The sequence below is a fragment of the Centroberyx affinis genome, unplaced genomic scaffold (genome assembly GCF_046629955.1).
Source record: "Centroberyx affinis isolate AG114_WGS23_722 - 3 ecotype Tasmania unplaced genomic scaffold, CSIRO-AGI_Caff_v1 ptg000693l_1, whole genome shotgun sequence".
In the NCBI taxonomy this organism is placed as follows: domain Eukaryota; kingdom Metazoa; phylum Chordata; class Actinopteri; order Beryciformes; family Berycidae; genus Centroberyx; species Centroberyx affinis.
Window position 1 is genome coordinate 196,319 of NW_027279313.1, and position 20,283 is coordinate 216,601.

At 40.4% G+C, this 20,283-nt stretch overlaps 1 protein-coding gene across 1 annotated transcript in view; it reads right to left on the bottom strand.

Annotated features, from left to right (window-relative positions):
• Positions 1-15,487: 15,487 nt before the first annotated feature.
• b4galt2 (UDP-Gal:betaGlcNAc beta 1,4- galactosyltransferase, polypeptide 2) overlaps positions 15,488-20,283 on the bottom strand; it is a 122,303-nt gene continuing 117,507 nt past the window's right edge. The window contains exon 7 of the mRNA XM_071519394.1: positions 15,488-15,638. Coding sequence (XP_071375495.1) covers positions 15,488-15,638 — 151 coding nt within the window. The remainder of the gene's footprint in view (positions 15,639-20,283) is intronic.

The window sequence follows — 20,283 nt, forward strand, 5'->3', positions numbered from 1 at the left end:
CATATTGCTGCAGTCTAACTGAATTTTGGTTGGTTTGGTTGGCCCCTAACTGTTGCCACCCACTGGACAGCCCATGGCCATGCCACTGAGTGAAGGCTTGCTTGACAATGAGGGCAGAATTCAAACACCGTAAATGTCATAAATGTATTATTGAAGTTCTTACAATTCTGAAAATCAATGCACTTTATATACACATTTATTTTCATTTTTGAAAATAACTTTTACCAAGTTCAGTTAAGCTCTGACTTCCACTGTGTGCATGACACAATAGAACTCAAAATTCCACAATGGAACTCAAAATTCCACAATGGAACTCAAAATTCCACAATGGAACTCAAAATTTTGTAAAAAAAAAAACATTTTTTGAGATATCAGGATGAAACTGCAGGTCATCTAAAATGTCTATTGAACATGTCATTTAATTTTCATGAGGGTTTGACTCGAGTACACAGTTGTGTTTTTTAGAGTTTACAGTAGATTGTTGGTTGAACATCATGTTTCCTCGAAAGGGTGTGAACTGGTGTGCAACGGGCTTTGAGATACGTTGTCTCTCGTTTGGTGGGTGTGTCAGAGGTGTTACCCTATCAGCAACGACATGTATGTAAACCCCGCCTATTAAAAAGGCAGTGCGCACAATGGATCTGTAGCTACACTGGTCCAATGAAATAATGGCCACACATCATACAGATGTTTCTGAAGTTTTATTTTATCTCTCTCTCTCTTTCGTCAGCAGACACCGTGAAAACTACAAGAAAATAAAATATATAAAAGGTTCAAAATATACATCTCTGTCATTTTAAAGTCTCTCAAGTTAGTGTCCATTGATATACAGGCTCAAACACGTTAGCACAACAGAAATGTGCTGATATCAAATAAAATTACTGAAAACATATTACATTGTCCATGTAAAGGCACATCAACAAACATAATACACAAATATAAAACAAATGAAAGACTATTACCGTGTGCGCCTCTTGGACCACGTGCAGAATAGGGTTATCTGGGCCGCATGTCTTTCCTCTGCAGTCATGCTGGTTCTGACCCATAATGCCATGGTCTTGCCCTTAACTAAACTCTGGTCATGTGACCCGTTACACTCTACATTAAATAAACCTTACATAAAGCGCACTACATTTTTAACCAAACATTATCTTAAGGTGGTATATTTTAGACACATTTTTTATCAATGTTACCCTTTTAACATCATATTTATAATACATTTCTAATCATATGAACTTAAATAATCACGAATTTATGACAAACATAAAATAAACATCTCAAGGAAACATGTCGCTAAGACAGTTACAGGATCCAACAAAAGTCCTTTACAAATCCGTCCGCTGCAGCTTGGTGTCTGCAACAATTGAACTAATTAGAAGACATTGTATCTTTTGCTATTGTATGTACCATTGTGGAGTGACACTTTCTTAACCTTTTCTACTCCACTCTACTCCTCTAAATATATAATGGTAAATATTACAATATCATATCAACAGTGGTCAACAATAATGAAGCCTAATACGCATAATAAAATAATTAGCTCATATAGATTGTAACACAGTCTCAAAGGTAAGAAGTGGATTATCCTTCACCTGAAATGTTTGCCTTGTCATCCTGAAATGCGAGGCAAATGTTGGATCACTATAATTAAGAAGCACAGTTTCCACAAACCCCTTCACTCGATTGGTATGTTCTCTGCTATTCTGGACAGCAAGGGCAGTAAATGTAACATCAAGCGTATTTTGGTATTAAACACGTATTTAAACCGATTTCATCAGGCTCCGAAAATTCTTTGAAAAGAACGCAAAGAAACACTTGCGTAACACAACAGGGTGTTCAACTCACCACCGTTTCCGTTTAAATAAACGTTTTGCTACGTTTTGTCGGGGCTGAACGCAGGCCTGGGGCACGTTCAGTATGAAAACGGTGTGCACCGTTTTGCTACGGTTTCCGGGTTGAACGTCATGTTTCCTCGAAACGGTGTGAAACGGGCTTTGAGGTACGTTGTCTCTCGTTTAGTGGGTGTGTCAGAGGTGTTACCCAATCAGCAGCAACGTATAAACCCCGCCGCATTAAAAAGGCAGTGCGCACAATGGATCCAACAAAGATCTTTTACAAATGCGTCCGCTGCAGCTTGCTGTCTGCAACAACTGAACTAATTAGAAGACATGTTTGTATCTTTTGCTGTATGCACCATTGTGGAGTGACACTTTCATAAACATTTTTACTCCACGCTACTCCTCTAAATATATAATGGTAAATATTACAATATCATATCACAACAACAGTGATCAGCAATAATGATAGGCCTAATACTCATAATAAAATAATTAGCTCATATAGGTCCGAAGGTGGATTATCCTTCACCTGAAATGTTTGCCTTTTCATCCTGAAATGTGAGGCAAATGTTGGATCACTATAATTAGGAAGCACAGTTTCCACAAACCCCTTCACTCGATTGGGATGTTCTCGGCTATTCTGGACGGCAAGGGCAGTGACTGTAACATTGAGCGTATTTTGTAGTATTAAACACATATTTAAAGAACGCAAAGAATGGCCTTCTCAGCTGCCATAGTTGCAACACTTGCGTAACACAACAGGGTGTTCAACGCACCACCGTTTCCGTTTAATTAAACGTTTTGCTACGCTTTGTCGGGGCTGAACGCAGGGCTGGTCTCTACGGCACTATAATCTCTCAATATACAGTACATGTAGATTAATATAGTTTACCACGTAACAAATCATTACTGAAGAGACAAGCTACTCGTCGGGAAATAGACTGGGAGTAGTAGTCAATCTCGGAACCCATCGTCTATCGGTCTGACAACGATTAGACTCTGGGGGCGACCAAGGGCGACAGCCAATATTTCGGGGTTTCCGGTGTAGCCAGCAGACATCCGGGCCAAGACTTCCTCTTCCGTGCACGAGTTGAGAGACGACGTCTACATCGATATTTTTTGTAGGTGTTTTAGGTCCAGACGACATTTCGGCTAATCTCTATAAACAGATCTCTGCATATGAGACGTCGTCTCTCAACTCCAACTCCATTCTCGCGTCTCAAATTGCTAATTGGACTGAAAACAATGACCGGAGCACGGAAGAGGAAGTCTTGGCCCGGATGTCCCAAGTAGGTCCGCTGGCCACACCGGACACCCCGAAATATTGGCCATCGCCCCCAGAGTCTAATCGTCGTCAGACCGATAGAGGATGGGTTCCGAGATTGAGTAGTACTCAACCTGTTGCTGTAACTCAGTCAAAACAAGGAGCGCCACCCAGTAGCTTAATCTGTTACTGCATCCAAACAATGTTCCAAAAGCATAGTAAGCATATTTGTGACCGTTACAAGATGTGTACAGTACTGTTTACATTAAGACATTTACATGCACAACTCAGTCTGTATGTCAGTATACCTAGTTTTGGAATATACTGTACTTGTCTGAAAAAAATCACACATTTTAATTCATGGGAAGAAAAGGGATGACAGCAAAAGCCGTAAACTGAATTCAAACCCCAAACAGCTAGCACCTTAGCACACTGAGTCTCTGGGACCAGCTGGAACGCAAGAAGCGATCAACCAAGCTCAAGGTCTTTAGACTTGCATGGATTGATAGCCTGATGGAGTATAAACGTGCTCTTTTCATTGCTAGAACTGCCTACTTTTCCGAATTGATAAAAAACAACAACAACAACATTTCTATTTGACACTGTAACAAAACCTACCGGCAAACCTTGACACGTGTGCACAGCACCCTTTTCTGCAAGTGATTTCATGAGGTTCTTTACTGTTAACAACAAATCAGGGATGAAATCTCTCCAATATCAGCTTAACATTGCAACCCGTTCTCATTCCAACCTCATCCTATGTTGACTCTTTGTCAAATCCCTTGGTGTCACTATAACAACCCAGAAGGTACCCTTTCGCGTCTGAATAGAATGCACAGGGTTTTCAATAGACTCCATGGTAAAACCTCTTGCGGCAGCACTGGGCGCCTACAACTTTTTCTCCTAGACCACGGAACACGGTCAAGCGCGTTCACATGAAAGAAGCAGGGTTTGTAACCAATAGCCAATCGCATGCAACATGGGCAGACCCAGATAGAGATGAGATAAGATGAAATTGATCCTTGTGGGGAAATTAGGTCATTGCAGCAGCGAAAGTAATACGATTCAACCGGGAAAACAAAATATCACATAAGAACACACAATTCTTATCACTGCCCATCATTGAGACACAATGTTCATTCTTCTCATTGCAATATTGTGTCTTCACACTGAGGCTGTGAAAAGATTTCATATTCACAAAGCCGCCTCATGTTCCACAGGGCTGTGGTGATGGAATATGAGCACAGAAAAATGAAAGAATTTCAGCACACTTAGTACACAACACTAGGCCTAAATTTCATTCTCTTTTGATAACTATGGTCAACTCATGTAAACTACCTGCCATTGTTAGAAGCCCTCTTTTATAGCCAGAGTGGGTCAATGGCCTGGAAATGCTACAAACATGTATTATATCTGATGTGGCCTAATAACTATTATGTCTCTGAAATAATAAACCATCACGCAATATGCAGAGCAGTCTGTAAACACTGTCACCCTAATTATTAACAGGCCTTCTTACTATCTGTTAATTCAGTTTCCCCTTGTACAGTTCTTTTTATTAATTGTGTATGTGTGTTTTGTTACTTATATTTCTGTTCATATCAGGATCCTAGGAATGGTGACTCCATGTTTCCAGGGAGCTGATTGGTGAGGAAGTGGGCCTTTTATACGTTCTGATCCGATCCGATCCAAACTGAACCTGCTCCGTAGCAGGTTAGCTGCAGCATAGGTTACCATGATGATCTACCCTGGTTAAAAGTGAGCCACTTTGAAAAAAGCCAGGATTAAGCCCAAAGTTAACTCGCTAACCCACTACGTAAGCTCGCTTCGTGAGACAGGCTACCGGTCTCTTTAGCTAGGGTTACATGAGCCTGAATGAATGAAATCATTCTGACTGAAGATTCCCACGCAAGAAATTACATGAGCGCTAAATAAAACAATCACATAAGGTGAGTGTTTACATGCTCCAAAGTATGTAATCAGAATAAAAGTTTCTGACATGCGCAAAATACCGAATCCAGCACTCTAGCATAGATAACAATGGCATGACGTTTCAAATGGGCCACGCCTACTAAGTGCAGTACAAGTGCGAAAACCAATTCAGTTTCTATGGGTAAAACAAAACATCAACATTTTCTGTGTTTGCCTTTTCTGTGTTCTAATAATTTATGTGAAATGCATATGTTGTAAATAATTTTCACAGTTGTCCAACAACAGCATGATCATTAAAAAATGTTTTCTTGAAGTGTCGAAATGCTAATATGACTCCTCTTGAATGGAAGTTTGCACGGAAGTTGAAGTGACTTCCATATAATTCAATTATTCTGATCATGCAGTTGTTTGACAGACGTAAAAAGGTTATGGGCAATAAACCACACCACATGATTTAATTTATCGTTTTGTTCATAGAAACTTTGTAGGCTTGGCCTTTTTGCTGCGTCATCGCCATTCTTATCTATGGGCTCACGTTTTTAAAAGATGGTGCTTGGCACCACTACTGTTTTTGTACTAAAACAGTTATTAAACAGGAGAAGGTGAGCACGGGATGAGCTTTACCCCAGCTGGCACTTATCAAAATGTTTCTAACAAAAAAGTTGAGCGGAATAGGATTCATACTAAACATACTACATGTGCCATAGAGTTACATGTGGCATGTAATGTGTGAGTAGTATCCTATTCCGAACGCAGCCAATTTCTGTTTGGCACTAGTGATGGCGGATCGTGAATGATTCGTTGACTCGTCTTTAAAAATAAAGACGAGATTGTCAAGCGCATCAAAACACTACAACTCAGTCAATGACATTGCTAACGACTTGAAAAGTGACATTTTCAGTGAAGAATGCAACAGTGAGGCAATAAGCATTTCATTGGACGAAATAAAAGACATCAGTGATATTGCTCATTTGTGTTTCTGGGTCTGCTGTGGAGGATGCTGAGCTGAACATGACGGAAGAGTTTCTGGAGTTGATGGGCATACATGGGAGAGCACAAGACCCTGTGTTTTTTTGACGTAGAATTCTGCAGTGAACTCAGAGTTAGAGGACGAGGAGTGGCTGCTCAATGTGTCTTTCCTCACAGACATCACAAACCATCTTAATGATTTGAATGAGCCAATGCAGTGGAAAAACCATGACCTGCCTGCACTAGTTGCCAGAATCAAGAGGATCAAGTTGAAACTTGAGTTAATGCCAACCAGCTGGTTAGCACTTCTAGCAGACAATACAGTGTTGTACAACAAACAAATGCTTACCAGTGAACCTCCCTTGACCAGTGATTGTATCACTGTGTGTTTGTAACTGCAATGGCTAATATCTGCTGACAAAAATACATTTTCCTGGCGAACGTTTTAGTAACAACTACATTTAGCAAGCACAGCTGTGTTTTGCACAGAATATTTGCCACATATTAATTTTGCTCCTCTGGATTGATGCATGTACATGCACGCGCCTGAGCCTCGTTTGGAGGGAGGATTTATGGGAGGAGTGAGGGAGCAGAGAGGGAGGAGGTGGATTATTTTGTTGAGTACTTTAAAATTCTTGCTCATTTCTCCAAAGTTGCCTACAGCAGCTGAGGACTAGAGTGGATGTTCCACTTTTTGAGGTGTTGTTCACCGTTTTGTATGTTTTGGAAGAGGCGGACCAACCAAATCATGGCAAAGCTTTCAAATGAGCGCCTTTTTTTGGTGAGCGTAATGCGCACGGCCGGTTTGACACTACTGCTTTGCGCACAGCCCGGCTTTGGCGTCTCGTTTCCCAGGCAGCCCAGCACCTGTAAGTTCAACTGGCGCGTATACCACGTGGGGCAAAGGTTTTTTGTTGACTCTAGTCACTGCACGGAGTGTGAGTGTACCGCCACGGGCCCAGTTTGTACTTGGACTACGTGCTCCTGCCAACGCACCGCCTGCTGTCCCGGGTGTAATAGCGGGTGTGAGTACAGAGGAAAGGTGTATGAGCTGGGTCAATTCTTCCAGGTAAGCAAGGTGATGATACAGTTTGATATAGCTAGATGATATAGATTATTGAGGCACTGGAGATGGGAAATGGCCTTCAGCACGGATGGGGACTGGAATGACCCAAGGACTGTCCTTGGGTCATCCCTGTAATTTTGTGTCTGTGCGACTCAGTAGTGAGTAGGTCTATATGTTGACCTTAGTGTACTTTATGGTATTTTTATTTATTTATTTTTGTATCTCCTATGGAATTACTATAATATTCATTTTTTCCCTATAGGATATTATACAGTATATAGTTCATAGTTTTGCTATGATGCATGCTATCCTTATAGTTCTTATCTTTGTAAGGGTCAAATGAACAAGAAACAAAAGTATACCTGTCTCGAAAAAAAGGCCCACCTTGCTAACTATTTCCAAATTGTCCTTTTGCATCTCAAAATAAAATGCTACCTGCAAGAATGATAGTAGCAGAAGTATGTTATACAAATGTGACTGCAAAACTATATAATAACCCATAGGTATATTATGGTGATATCTTAGGAGATAACAGTACAATAAAATACCATAAGGCCACTATAAACTCACTATCGAATACCATAAATACTGTAAGTCCCTAAACTAATATCAGAGGAATATTAAGGGATTTTTCGCAGAACAGGGCCGTGGACACTATGCAGCGGAACTGCTACTGTAAACTACAATTTGGTTTGTCCAACACACAAGTACCATTAAAACAACGGTGTGCCAAGAGTGTACAACTCTGTTGATGTGTAAACTTTCATCTAATTCAAGCAGGTTTTACCCCGCCCTGCTACAAACCACTGACCCGTGCCATTCCGAATTACGCATAAACCTATTTTGGATTAAATTTACCTATCCGTGGATGTTTTCCGTAAACTTGACTGTTCTAACTGTATGAGGCTAGATAGGCCTGTATACATTTATGGCTGTGTATTTCCTCCCACAAATCTCTGAATCAGATGGGGCATGATGGCATGTAAATCGATTCTGCTGTAGGCAAGAAGAGGTAAATGGCGCCCCTCTTCAGAGAGCGCTTGATGACAGTTACAATTTACCAACCAACAGGGTGGCTAGGTATATATTTTACTGGGATTTGTCTGTCGGAGGTGAATGGGTATCTGAAATACTTGATTCATTAGAAGAGTGTGGACTTGAAGAAAATTATTTCCAGGTATTGAGAATGGAGCTTTAATTGAATACCTTTTTGATAATGTTTTTGCATTCTCTGAATACCTCTCTAAAGCATGGGATAGGAGGAGAAAAGTAACATATGATAGATAAATTCCGCATACTATTCTATATGGATTGCAAACTATTGGTTTATGAACTGCATCAAATATACAGTGTTTGGCACTAATGGATGCAGATGCAGTTTTTGTCCTGTTTGGGTTTGTGTATTGTGTCTTGTGGTTAGGGGGCTGTGCTTGTATGTTTGTATATTTGCAGTTTTTCCATTGTCATTCGTAGTAGTAGTGTGTCATTCTATTTTATCTGCCTATATTAACAGTTAACTCCCATTTACAACACAAATAGACTATACCATCTTGTTATGATCCATATTATATAGTGGATGGTATGGTATGGTATGCTGTACATAATATTTATTCTGATATACAAGAAAGTGAACAATGTACCTTAAATGTGCCTCCTCATAATGTCTCTCTCTCCCTCTTTCTCTCTGTGTGTCTCTCTCTCTCTCTCTTCCCCTTCAATCAATTGCCTATCCTTTGTGCTTGTGTCTTTGTATGTGCATGCGTGTGTGGCCATGCATGTGTGGGTGGATGTGCATGCACATGTGTGTGTATTTGTGTGTGTATTTTCTTCCCAGGGCTCTCCGTGTGTGCCGTGCCATTGTAACTTTGATGGTACCGTCCACTGTGCACATGTACATTGTCCAGCATGTGTCGGCATCATCCGGCCTGGGCAATGCTGCCCTGACTGCGGGGGTCATATTTTGCATGGGTAAGTCCACATTGGCCTACATGGAGACTTCTTTCTGTAGGTCTACCATGTGTCACAAATATCTCTCATATGCCTTGTGAAGCTGTGTTACTGAATATAATCGACACCACTAATACTACATTCATTACAACATCTGTAGTGTGTATGTGTGTGTGTGTGTGTATTGCGTGGTCTTATGCTGTTAATGATGTTTGTATTACAATGTAACTCTAATTGGTTATTTTTATCTGTTGGTTACACTAATGTGGTTTATTTTTATGGTTTGGTGGTTGTGTGCGCATGCATGCCTGTCCGCTTGCTTTCATATGCATGTGCTTTCTTGCATGTGGTGTGTGTGTCCGTTTGTTTGTGTGTGTATAGGTGCAATCACACTTACCTGTATTGCGTGTCCCCCTCCAGGGAGGTCCCGTAGCCAGGTGATTCCTGCCGGTGAACCCGTCTGGGTCAACTCCTGCACAAAGTGTCGTTGTCATGACGGCCAGGATGCAGGCTACTGGGAGGGAAAACGTCTGGCCACCTGTGCCCACCTCAAAAACTGCACCCCCGAACAGCAAAACTGATGAACTCTATCCCCAAAGAAGCAACTGTTACCCCAAAAATACACAGTCCAGTACAGCTGATCAACTGTACCCACTCCATCTCCAAAACCCTGCTGTACAGTAGTATTCAATTCAAACAATGTAAAGTAGCTTGAATAGATAGATAGAAAAGCACTCTGGCATAACTATCATGTTCACTGTTGACTAATCATAGAGAATGACTGTTGCTGCAGTTTAAATTTTTCTTTAATTGACTGAAATGAAAGGGAACCGATGCCAACCTCAGATCTAAATCATGTAGTGTGAGATACTGTATGATGCCTGTTGTGCTTTTTAATATACACCGGCTCTAATAAAAAAACAAAAACATATTGTACAATACTTACGATTAAAACACTTTTTCATGTCCATTAACTATCTCTGTCTTTCTGGTTCCTCCTGCTTTGCTTCTCTCTACCTTAAGTGAACTGTTTGCTGTGTTTTTATCCTTTTCTGATCAAATAACAGTTTGGCTTGTCTCTGAGAAGACACAAGTCTGATTTCCCTGTAGAGTTTTTATCCTGACAGTTTGAGGCCAAGGCTCTCCTCAAAACAATAAACAATAAGAAGTGTTTGAAAGTAAAAGATAGTGAGAGAGAGAGAAAGAGAGAGAGAGAAAGACTGTTGCAGCATCTGTGCTTTATTAGACAGTACAGTATATAGGGATGGTGACAGGAAGGATGGAAGAGAAAGAGAAAAGGGATGACAGCAAAAGCCATAAGCCGGATTCAAGCCCCAAACAGCCATAGCACCTTAGCACACTGAGTCACTGGGACCACACAACAACCATGGTAACAGGTTTATGAGGGTTGTTATGGCAACAGGAGACAGGGTCGCCAAAAGCCACAGATATTACATTAAAAAGCTCTGGGATCATCTCAGTCTGCGGGTGAAAACTAATTTCTTATGAAGTTCCCACTCATCAACTGGAGTTGAGTTTGTACTGTATTTTTCAGTAACCTGAGGGGAACACACACACACACACACACAAACACACACAGATGAAGAAATTGACAACAGCATCATCACACAAACTTTAACCATTGGATTTATTGATTGTATAGAAAAAGTAGGTTTGATATGACATAATGCATTCTATATAAGATATAACATTTTCAACATTCAATGTACAAAAAAACCTAGCTAGAGATACAGTAAATCTTTAAAAATGCCCACAGGCCTGAAGGTCCTGTCTGCTGTCTGTGGCAGACCAGCAAAAATGTATTTGAAAACCGTTTCAAATATTTCACCACCTGAGGCGCGCTTGACTTCTGGAACGGCTTCAAAAGTCAAAGTGAGTCAATGAAGGAACATCAAGCGCTCCTCGTGGTTTTCCTTTTCCCCCCCAAGTCATTGAAACGTATTCAGATACTATTTTACCCAAGTTTCCGTTGTTGATCTTTACATTTATAACCACCATTATTGTTTATACACACTGCTGCCACGTCTCTCTCTCCATGTCTATCTCTTTCTCTCATGAACCCTCATTCCTCATTTTACAGTTTCTTCATATAACTGTCCTGATAAAGAGGGAAATGGTTGCCTGTAATGTATCAGAGGAGCCTCGATAAATCTCAAATTCATCTCAAATTCAATAGTGTAAGTGTGCGGAAAATGAGCAACAGATAGTCTTTTTGCTGTCATCTAGAGGATAGTATGGATTTCACACCAAAAGGTGAATATGCAGCGAAAGATGCTGAAATGTATTTGGACAAAATGCAGAAAAAAGCATGATTGCATTTAGAGCTGCAACGATTAATCGATTAATCGATTAGTTGTCAACTATTAAATTAATCGCCAACTATTTTGATAATCGATTAATCGGTTTGAGTAATTTTTTAAGAAAAATAAGTCAAAATTCTCTGATTGCAGCTTCTTAAATGTGAATATTTTCTGGTTTCTTTACTCCTCTATGACAGTAAACTGAATATCTTTGGGTTGTGGACAAAACAAGACATTTGAGGACGTCATCTTGGGCTTTGGGAAACACTGATCGACATTTTTCACCATTTTCTGACATTTTATAGACCAAACAACTAATCGATTAATCCAGAAAATAATCAACAGATTAATCGACAATGAAAATAATCATTAGTTGCAGCCCTAATTGCATTACAAACTCAACATCAACCAAAAAAAACAAAAAAAAACAAATGGCGCATAGCCATTCCATTCAGTCCACAAAGCCTTTTGATAATATCATGTCATGATATCCACACATATACATATAGGTAAACCTATAAGCAAACCAATTGTGGAAATTACACAGTGCACCTCTCCATGTGTAGTCTCCCTACCGAGGACACTAAAACTCACACCCAGACAGTTAATGCAGTCTGAAATAAAAAAAAGGCATCAAAATATACGAGAACAAGGGTGAGAGAGAGAGAGAGAGAGAGAGAGAGAGAGAGAGAGAGAGAGAGAGAGAGAGAGAGAGAGAGAGGGAGGGAGAGAGGGATGGGTAGCAACAAAAAGAGACACTGATGAAGGAGAAGAGAATGATGGAGAGAAAAAGGTAGAGAGTGGCAGATTGACCCTGAAAATAGAGATTCAAAAACAGGGGGTTGTGTTCTGAGAGAGAGAATAGATAGACAAATGAAGATAAAGTAACAGTGGCACAGATTCAGAGACACAAAGAGAGGCCCTGTCAATATCTACTGAAGGAGGCAGCGCTCTTTGGAGACACAGCTGTGCATGTAGTGGGCCTACAACAGTGTGCCACTGACACATAACAGCGTGGATTGGCAGAATAAGAAAGAAAAGGCAATGAAAGGAGAGATAATGCTGAGAAAAAGGAAGGGAGAACTGTGTGAATGTGTGTGTGTGTGTGCTGGGAGTGTGTGTTGGGGAGAGGGGCAATCAAATCTTCCAACAGGCTCCTGGCTAAGATAACAGCGAGCCAAACAGATGGGAACATTTTTGCTTCAAGGCCGACCAAAGAGAAGACTCACAAAACATGATTTTACCCAGATTAAAGGGCCCACAGCAGGCTTTCAGATACAAAATGTCAAACAATTAGAGCATCGCACACAAATCTTCAACAATTAGGCTGTCGGACGCAAATTTCAAAGGTAGGGGGGGAAATTGGTGGTGTACGTTTTTATCATCGCAAAGTATTTTTTGGGGGCTTTTTCGGAGCACAAGACGTTTTGAGATCTTGAATTGCCAAAAGTGTTCATTTCAGTTCTTAATCAGGTCAGCAAGGAGACCATCTTCATCACATGACTTCACCCAAAGAGAATGACCTTTGAATTATAAATAAACTCTTGAGGTGCTGTATTACTTATCCTGCCCCTTGCTGTATTTAACTTCTGAAGGCATCAGTTTGGCATTTAGGCATTACCAAAATAGAGAAAGGAAAGAAAAAAAAAACAACAACAAAAGGAGAAGAGTGACAGATAAAAGCTTAAAACAGTCAAAGGCTTTCATACGCTGATGGAGGAAATCATGAACCAAGATTTTGTCTGTTAGTTTTTCACAGAAGGAAGCATATGCAACACTGAGACGGTACAATGAGTTAAGATTTTTTAAATAACAGCCTGTTCCTTGTCTATTGTTGTGTGTCTGCATGTTCTGTCCTTAATATCAATTTAATTGTTTCAATAAAAATACCATATATCGCTGAATGTTTGATTCATTAAGCCCATCATTTCTGAAATATGACAGTTTGATAAATGAGATTCTAGCAAAGAATTGACAGTTGATGATAATGAAATTTGAAGCAGAAATAGGGATGTCAGTCAAACTGCTCAAACGATAACTTCTCATTACTGCCTTAAAATTCACAATTTCCACTAGCAGAAGACTATTACCTTATAATTTCCTCCCCCACGGATATGATAGCCTTTTCTGAAAAAGATTGAAAGGATTGAACAGATAACAACAGAAGAGAATGGCATAGTAATAGTATTAATACAGTTTTTAATGAATGGTGATACTTTTTTATTAAACTTCCAGGTTACGTCAACGTCTAAAAAATGACCTCCAAAAAATCATTAATTCCCACACCAATCTTCTCTGTGGAGCCGAGGAAAAAAGTCACAAGAGTCAGCTTTTATTTCCACAAAGCTTTCGTCTTTAAAACAGGAGCCAGAAACCTATCCTGACAGCTCAACTCTGATTTTTAACCCTCTGTGTCACAGATATTTTCAGTTAAGACATGTCTGTGGTACTTTTTCTAATAAAAGAAGTGGATATTTATACTTTTCTGGTAGTACCTAGGACCAATGGTGTACCTCAAAGGTGCAATTACATCTTTTGTATCGTCTAGAAACAAAATATGCCTATATGGACCTCTATCTTTCTTCGAGTGAATGATAGGAGGAACACAAACTTGGAAACCTCATCTCCAATGTGTGCCACATGGGGTTAAAATCACAACTGAGCCTTCAGCATAAATCTGGCCTATTGTCTTCGGTTCCTTCATTTGAATTCAAAGGTGTTCCCCAGGATAGTTCCACCTCATTGTATTCTGCACATATCTTCAATATGTTTATTCTTGCTGTAAAACTTTTGATCACTCCAACAAGTCTGTTTCTGTTTCCAAAGTTTTAGTCTGTGTATATATATAAAAAAAGAGACCAAAAGAGAGTTCTCGGCTGTTGTTGTCGTAGTTGACGATGATCAAACGTGTGTTATCTTTGTGTCCCAGCACTGTTTTTTGTCTCCTGCGGTAGATGCAGGCACAATACACATTCATTAACTGATACTGGAGCATCTGATTGACTAATAAGATCCCCGACCCAAACGTCGATATGTGAACCGTCCAGTATCACCACTATGTGAATCGTCCAATATCTTCGATATACGAGTCATCTGATATCTTTGATATGTGAACCATCTGATACCACTCCACTGACCACAACTGCAAGTCATAATATTATGTTATTGTCTTAATTTGCCTTCAATAGAAATCCCTTTTTCTATCGACCTCCATTGTAAATCCTTTGATATTGACTCTCTTGGATGAAGACACCAGCGCTCTCTTCCATCTTTTTACTGTATGCTACTGAATGTATGTTTTTGCTGTCGCTTCAGTCTGTGCTCAATAGGAATCATATCTCTGTATCTCTCTCCCTTTAGTCCTAGCAGCCTCTTAAAAAGCCCATTCACCATTGGTTAAGCTACAGTATGAAGGCTTGCCATTGGTCAGTTTTCAGTATTCCGAGGAATGACGTTAGTTACTATCAAATATTCCAAGAAATTCCATTGGATGCTGTCCCGTATTCCACGGTATACCACTGGATACTTTCCAATGTTTCAAAGAATATTATTGGCTAGTCTCTAATCTTTCATGGACAGTTCCTGTTCTATATTCCAGCTGATGCCATTGGACACTCTCCAATATTCCAAGGAATGTTATTGGCTAGACTTCCAGGTTCCACTCCTGCCATAATTCAGGCAAGTTTGACGGCAACCATTGGTCAGCGTTTGATATTCGAAGTCCCTCCATTGGTCCAGACTCTAACGTTCTGAAGTCACTGATTGGTCAAGGTAGAGAGTTTGCAGCCTGCCAATTGGCTGCTTGACAAAGGACGTGGGTGGAGACAGCCTGAGTCCCGGTTAAAGAAATGGCAAACTGAAGTCTCAATCAGAGAGAAAAAGAGAGGTAAAGAGAAAGAGAGAAAGAGAGAGAAAGATAGAGACACAGAGAGAAACAGAGAGAGAGATATGTGCTTATGATTCCTCTTCCTTCTCCATCATTCTTCCCTCTCTCCTCCACATCTTTCCAAATATCTGAGACACGTGGTTCTTTCTCTCCTTTTCTCTCTCTCCTTCCCACCTCTTTCCCTCAGTCCACTCTGTATCCCTCCAGTCCATGTGTGTCGTCCCCTTCATCCTCTTCTCTCTCTCTCTCTCTCTCTCTCTCTCTCTAGCCCTTGAAGGGCCTGGGTGGGGGCTTGCCGATCTCCACAGAGATATTTGTGTAGAGAGGGAACCTCTTGACCTGAACCAGTCTGTAGGTCAGAGAACTGATGCCGTCCCTCTTCATTGTGTTCTTCGTGTTCTGTATTTTATTGAATCTGGTGGGAGAAAGACAGAGTGAGAGAGAAGGAGAGAGAGAGAGAGAGACAGAGAGAGAGGGAGGTGGAGAAGGGAAATGGGGGGGACAGGGAAGAAAACAGAGACAATTTGAGTAATGATGGCAATCATCTTTTGGTCAGTTCGATTCAGTTCAATTCAAATCTTCAAGATAAAAGATCAACATTTTTACATGACATCCCTCCTTTGTATGTGAGTACATGTGTGTGTGGGTCTGTTTCATTGCCTGGACAGAGGAGGATTTGGGTTGCTGTGTGTTCAGCTCTTAGACACACAGCATCCACCTCATAGTGAGCATCAGTAGTCTAAACAATGAATCTATGACTCAAATGAGCCTATTCTGATGCATAATGTTCTGATAAATATGCATTACATGCTGCATTATGCACTGTAGGAAATAATATTCCAGATTGCAGATAATTATATGTACGAATTCATCATTAGCCATGTTTTCAGTTGGTTTATTCAAAAGGAGGCACACATCTGGTTTCCTTTGCTATGCAGATCTCGGCCAACAGGTGGTGCTAGGACATTGCACTGTGACTCAGTGGAGACTATTATCTACTATATCGTCCTGTGGTGTTTGAATTACACTGGAATATCCTTTCCCATTGGCTGTGATTCAGCTGTTACATCAGCATCTGCTTTGCATCTGATTTTAGGGTTAAAGATAGGAAAACAATCCACGTTCACATTTCAAGTTGTATCAACCAGCGAAACAGTGCTGTGCCTTAGTTTGTGTTGCGACCTCTGGCACTAAAATGGGTTGATAACACAAACTATTCTGCAACTCTTGTAATAACATACATTTTTCCAGCCAGCCAGAATGAAAATGAGGCCATAGTGTGCCAACGTCTAACAGCAAGTGTACAAAACACCACGAGCCACTTGTCTTAAAATACTCTTTCTTTGTGTGAACAGAGAGAGAGATGATGTATGTGAACGACCAGCCGTGCACACTCACTTTTCAAAAGATAGCAGTGACTGAGTCCAACAAAAGATGTCTTTTTTATGATTTGCTTGGACGTACAACCAGTCTGACACAGACCACCGAGTCTACAGAGACCTGTCAGATCTGACTAGTGAGGATCTCTCTCCCTCTATCGCTTTCTCCCTCTCCCTCTCACTCAAATCAAATCAAAAAAGAGCTTTATTGGCATGAATGGAAGATGGAAAAAGGTTGTCAAGCATCTTTCCCTTGAACAATAATACAATAAGATATAAATAGAATTATGCTTTCTCTCTCTCTTACCGGGGATTGGAAGTGCAATCTAAAAGGAAGGGAAATTAGTTTAAGAGAAAGAGAGAGTGCAAGGAAAGGAAGGCAAGGAGGAGAGAGGAAAAGGCAGAGAAGGATGAGTGAGAGGTTTATACTGAAACAAGAACTAGATGATATGAGAGCAAAATAGGGGATAGACAGAGAGACAGAGAGAGAGATGCATATATTTAACAGATGGTAACACTATTTCGATAGTCCACTGTTGACGCTCCACAACATGTCAGTTGACTGTCAAGATTTGTCTCAACAGACGAGTAACATGTATCCAACCAACCACTAGTAGACTATAAGGGGCATCTCAAATGCTAATCAACAAAATTCATCAACTGATTTTCTGTTGACTATCAAATAGGAAAATACACATTCCTACATATGGAATTGGTCCATGAGTAAATTGCCTTACTGTCCTGTAACCCTAACTTTAACCAAGTTTTATCTGTCTAACCCTAACCTTAACCAAAGTTGTTGACAGTCCACCAACAGTCGACTGATAGTAATTGGAGCAGGTAGACTTCACAATCAACATAGTTGATTTAGTTGATTACATAGTTTGTTGTACATGTGTTGATAGTCAACTGACAATATCTCAAAATACAAAACAGAAACAGGTGCGCTTCTTCCAAAAGGCTACTTTGTAGCTGGGTGCTGGACTTCAATGATATATGTAATACGCGTTTCGGTATTACAGCTTCCACCTTCATCAGAGCATCAGAGCTTCGAATATCAGAGCATCAAGATGATGCTCTGATGAAGGTGGAAAACATTTCTGGGAATCTTTTAGGATCTTAACAATAGCTTATCATGCCAGCTATGGAGAGTTATTTTCCACTGATGATATACAGTATACTTTGAAAATAAATTGGTGAAAATGAGGTGATGTCTTCTTTGTTATATTCTTTTTTATTATAGGTGCTAATATCGCAAAATAGTCTGTAGAAACAGTTCTTGCTGACAATCAGTCGGCTTATATGCTGTTAAATATCTACTAACACACTGTTGAGAGTCAGCAGTGGACTATTGAAATAAAGTGATAAATGGAGAGAGATGGACGGAGCAAGACAAACATATTCCAATAGAGTGAATCAGAACTAGAGGGAATAGAGAGAACTCTATACAAATCTATCAAACAGTGTGACACACGCACATGCACACACACTCACACACAGGAAATATAAGACTCAAACACATGCACAGCACATCTATATCTCTATGTATCATTTCAAAAATATCAGTCTTGCTTAATATTTGTCCTGTACTATACAAAGATAGAGGGTGAGACTGAGAAAGGGGGATGAATCCTACTTACATATTCACTGTCTTGCAGTGTAAAGAGCTAGCTAGGACTTAGGCCGTCTCATTAGCCTGATTTCCAGTGTGGGTCCAAACTGGGCTAAGCAGAGCTCTATTTTAATTCCACCCAGTGTCCCCCAGGAAAACATTTCTGGGAATCTTTTAGGATCTTAACAATAGCTTATCATGCCAGCTATGGAGAGTTATTTTCCTCTGATGATATATACTTTGAGTTGGCCCTGGTAAGTCCCACTTGACCCTGTTGCAGAAAAATGTCTGTATGAATTCCAGATTAGAGAGTGAACTAAAAGCCCCGTTAATGGCAAATGCTATTTTATAGAAGCCGCACACACACACACACACACACACACACACACACACACACACACACACACACACACACACACATCCATCCACCCACTCACAAATGCACACATACTGTATCTGCACTGTCCCAGGATGATAACTTATGAATGGAATATTGAACAATGCTACAGTGCTAGTCATTCATTTGTTATGCATGAAGCACCGTTGCTAGACAGAATGTGTGTGTGTGTGTGTGTGTGTGTTTGTGTGTGTGCTAACTGATACTAGGGGATGGTGATGAATGTGGCTCTTTCTTCCTTCCGCTGGCCCGATATCTCATTGCTATGCCTAACCAGCATCTCAGAAGGGCTGAACGAATGGACTCTAGTGTGTGTGTGTGTTTGCGTGAATGTGTGTGCGTGCATGCGTGCGTGTGTGTGTGTATGTGTGTGTGTGTGTGTGAGTGTGCAGTGGAGATAGCAAACATTCATCAAACAGTCCAGATACTGCTTCCCTTGGTAAACGCTGGACATGAGGCTGGTACTCCAGATAAACTCTCTTTAAAGGCTCAATCATTAATCTGAACCTAAACAAAAGGGTAGCCCCGCAGCTGAAAACACAATATAGAAACAGACACATGGTTTAGTTGTTGAATAGACTGACAGACCTCTTTGTGCACGGCCTGACACGTAAAATTGAGTTTTTACAGTATTTCAAAACACTAGTTTTGTTTTCGGTTTTTACTGGTTGTAGATGGAGGTGTAAAACAGGCTTGTAACTTGAGTTGCTCAGGGATGAGAAAGTTGTGAAACACTTTGTTTTTTGTACTATTGGAAAGTCCAACTCATCTAAAATCTGGCCATTTTCACATTGGACATGCTCAAAAATGTCTGGGAGGAGATTTAACACTCTCACTCTCTTTCCTCCCTCGTAAGCCTTCAACTTTCATCCTGTTCATTTTCCCCCCTATTCCTTATTTTTCTACCTCCTCTCTCTCATGACTTTCAATCAAAGAAAATGCCAGACAACTGGATTGAGTGATTGAATTGTTGCCTGAAGGTTCAAAAAACAACTCAGAACAAGAAATGGAAAACTTCTTTAAGGCGATGAAAAGTGATGAGATGAAAATTTTGTCTGAGGAGAGAGAGAGAGAAAAAACAAAGAACACTTTCACTCCAAACCTCTCCCCTCCACTCACACTGGCTAAATACTGCATTGAGCTGGCCATTCCTACTTCCACAACACCCCAGTTACTTTGAACCATGCTTTATTTAAAAAGCCCAAATCCGAAAGAAAAGAAAAAAAGAAAAGAAAAAAAACATTAAACAAAAATTTCCGAGACATTATAATGAGTGTCCAGGAGGGCTGCAAAAAGAAAGTTTGCACCAAGTAATAGGCCTCTATTTTCTGCCCCTTGCCTCAGTTATGAATAATGTATCGGTCCCAAATAAATAGCGTCCCTGTTGGTGTCACCTCTTATTGAGGAAGTCTGGTCCATGGACCAGAGAGAGTGAGAGCGAGAGAGAGAGAGAGAGAGAAGAGCAATGAGAGAGAAGAGGAGGAAACAGGAATTGAGTATCAAACACAGACACACACACACATTCACACACACACACTCAAACACACACAAAAACACTTTCTTTCAGTCTAGCGGCTGATTTATTGATTTTGATGAAGGCAACTAGACTAGTCTGACCCAGCCTGCTCCCATCTCTATTGGTGTCATTTCAGCAGGCAATTACTGAGAGATC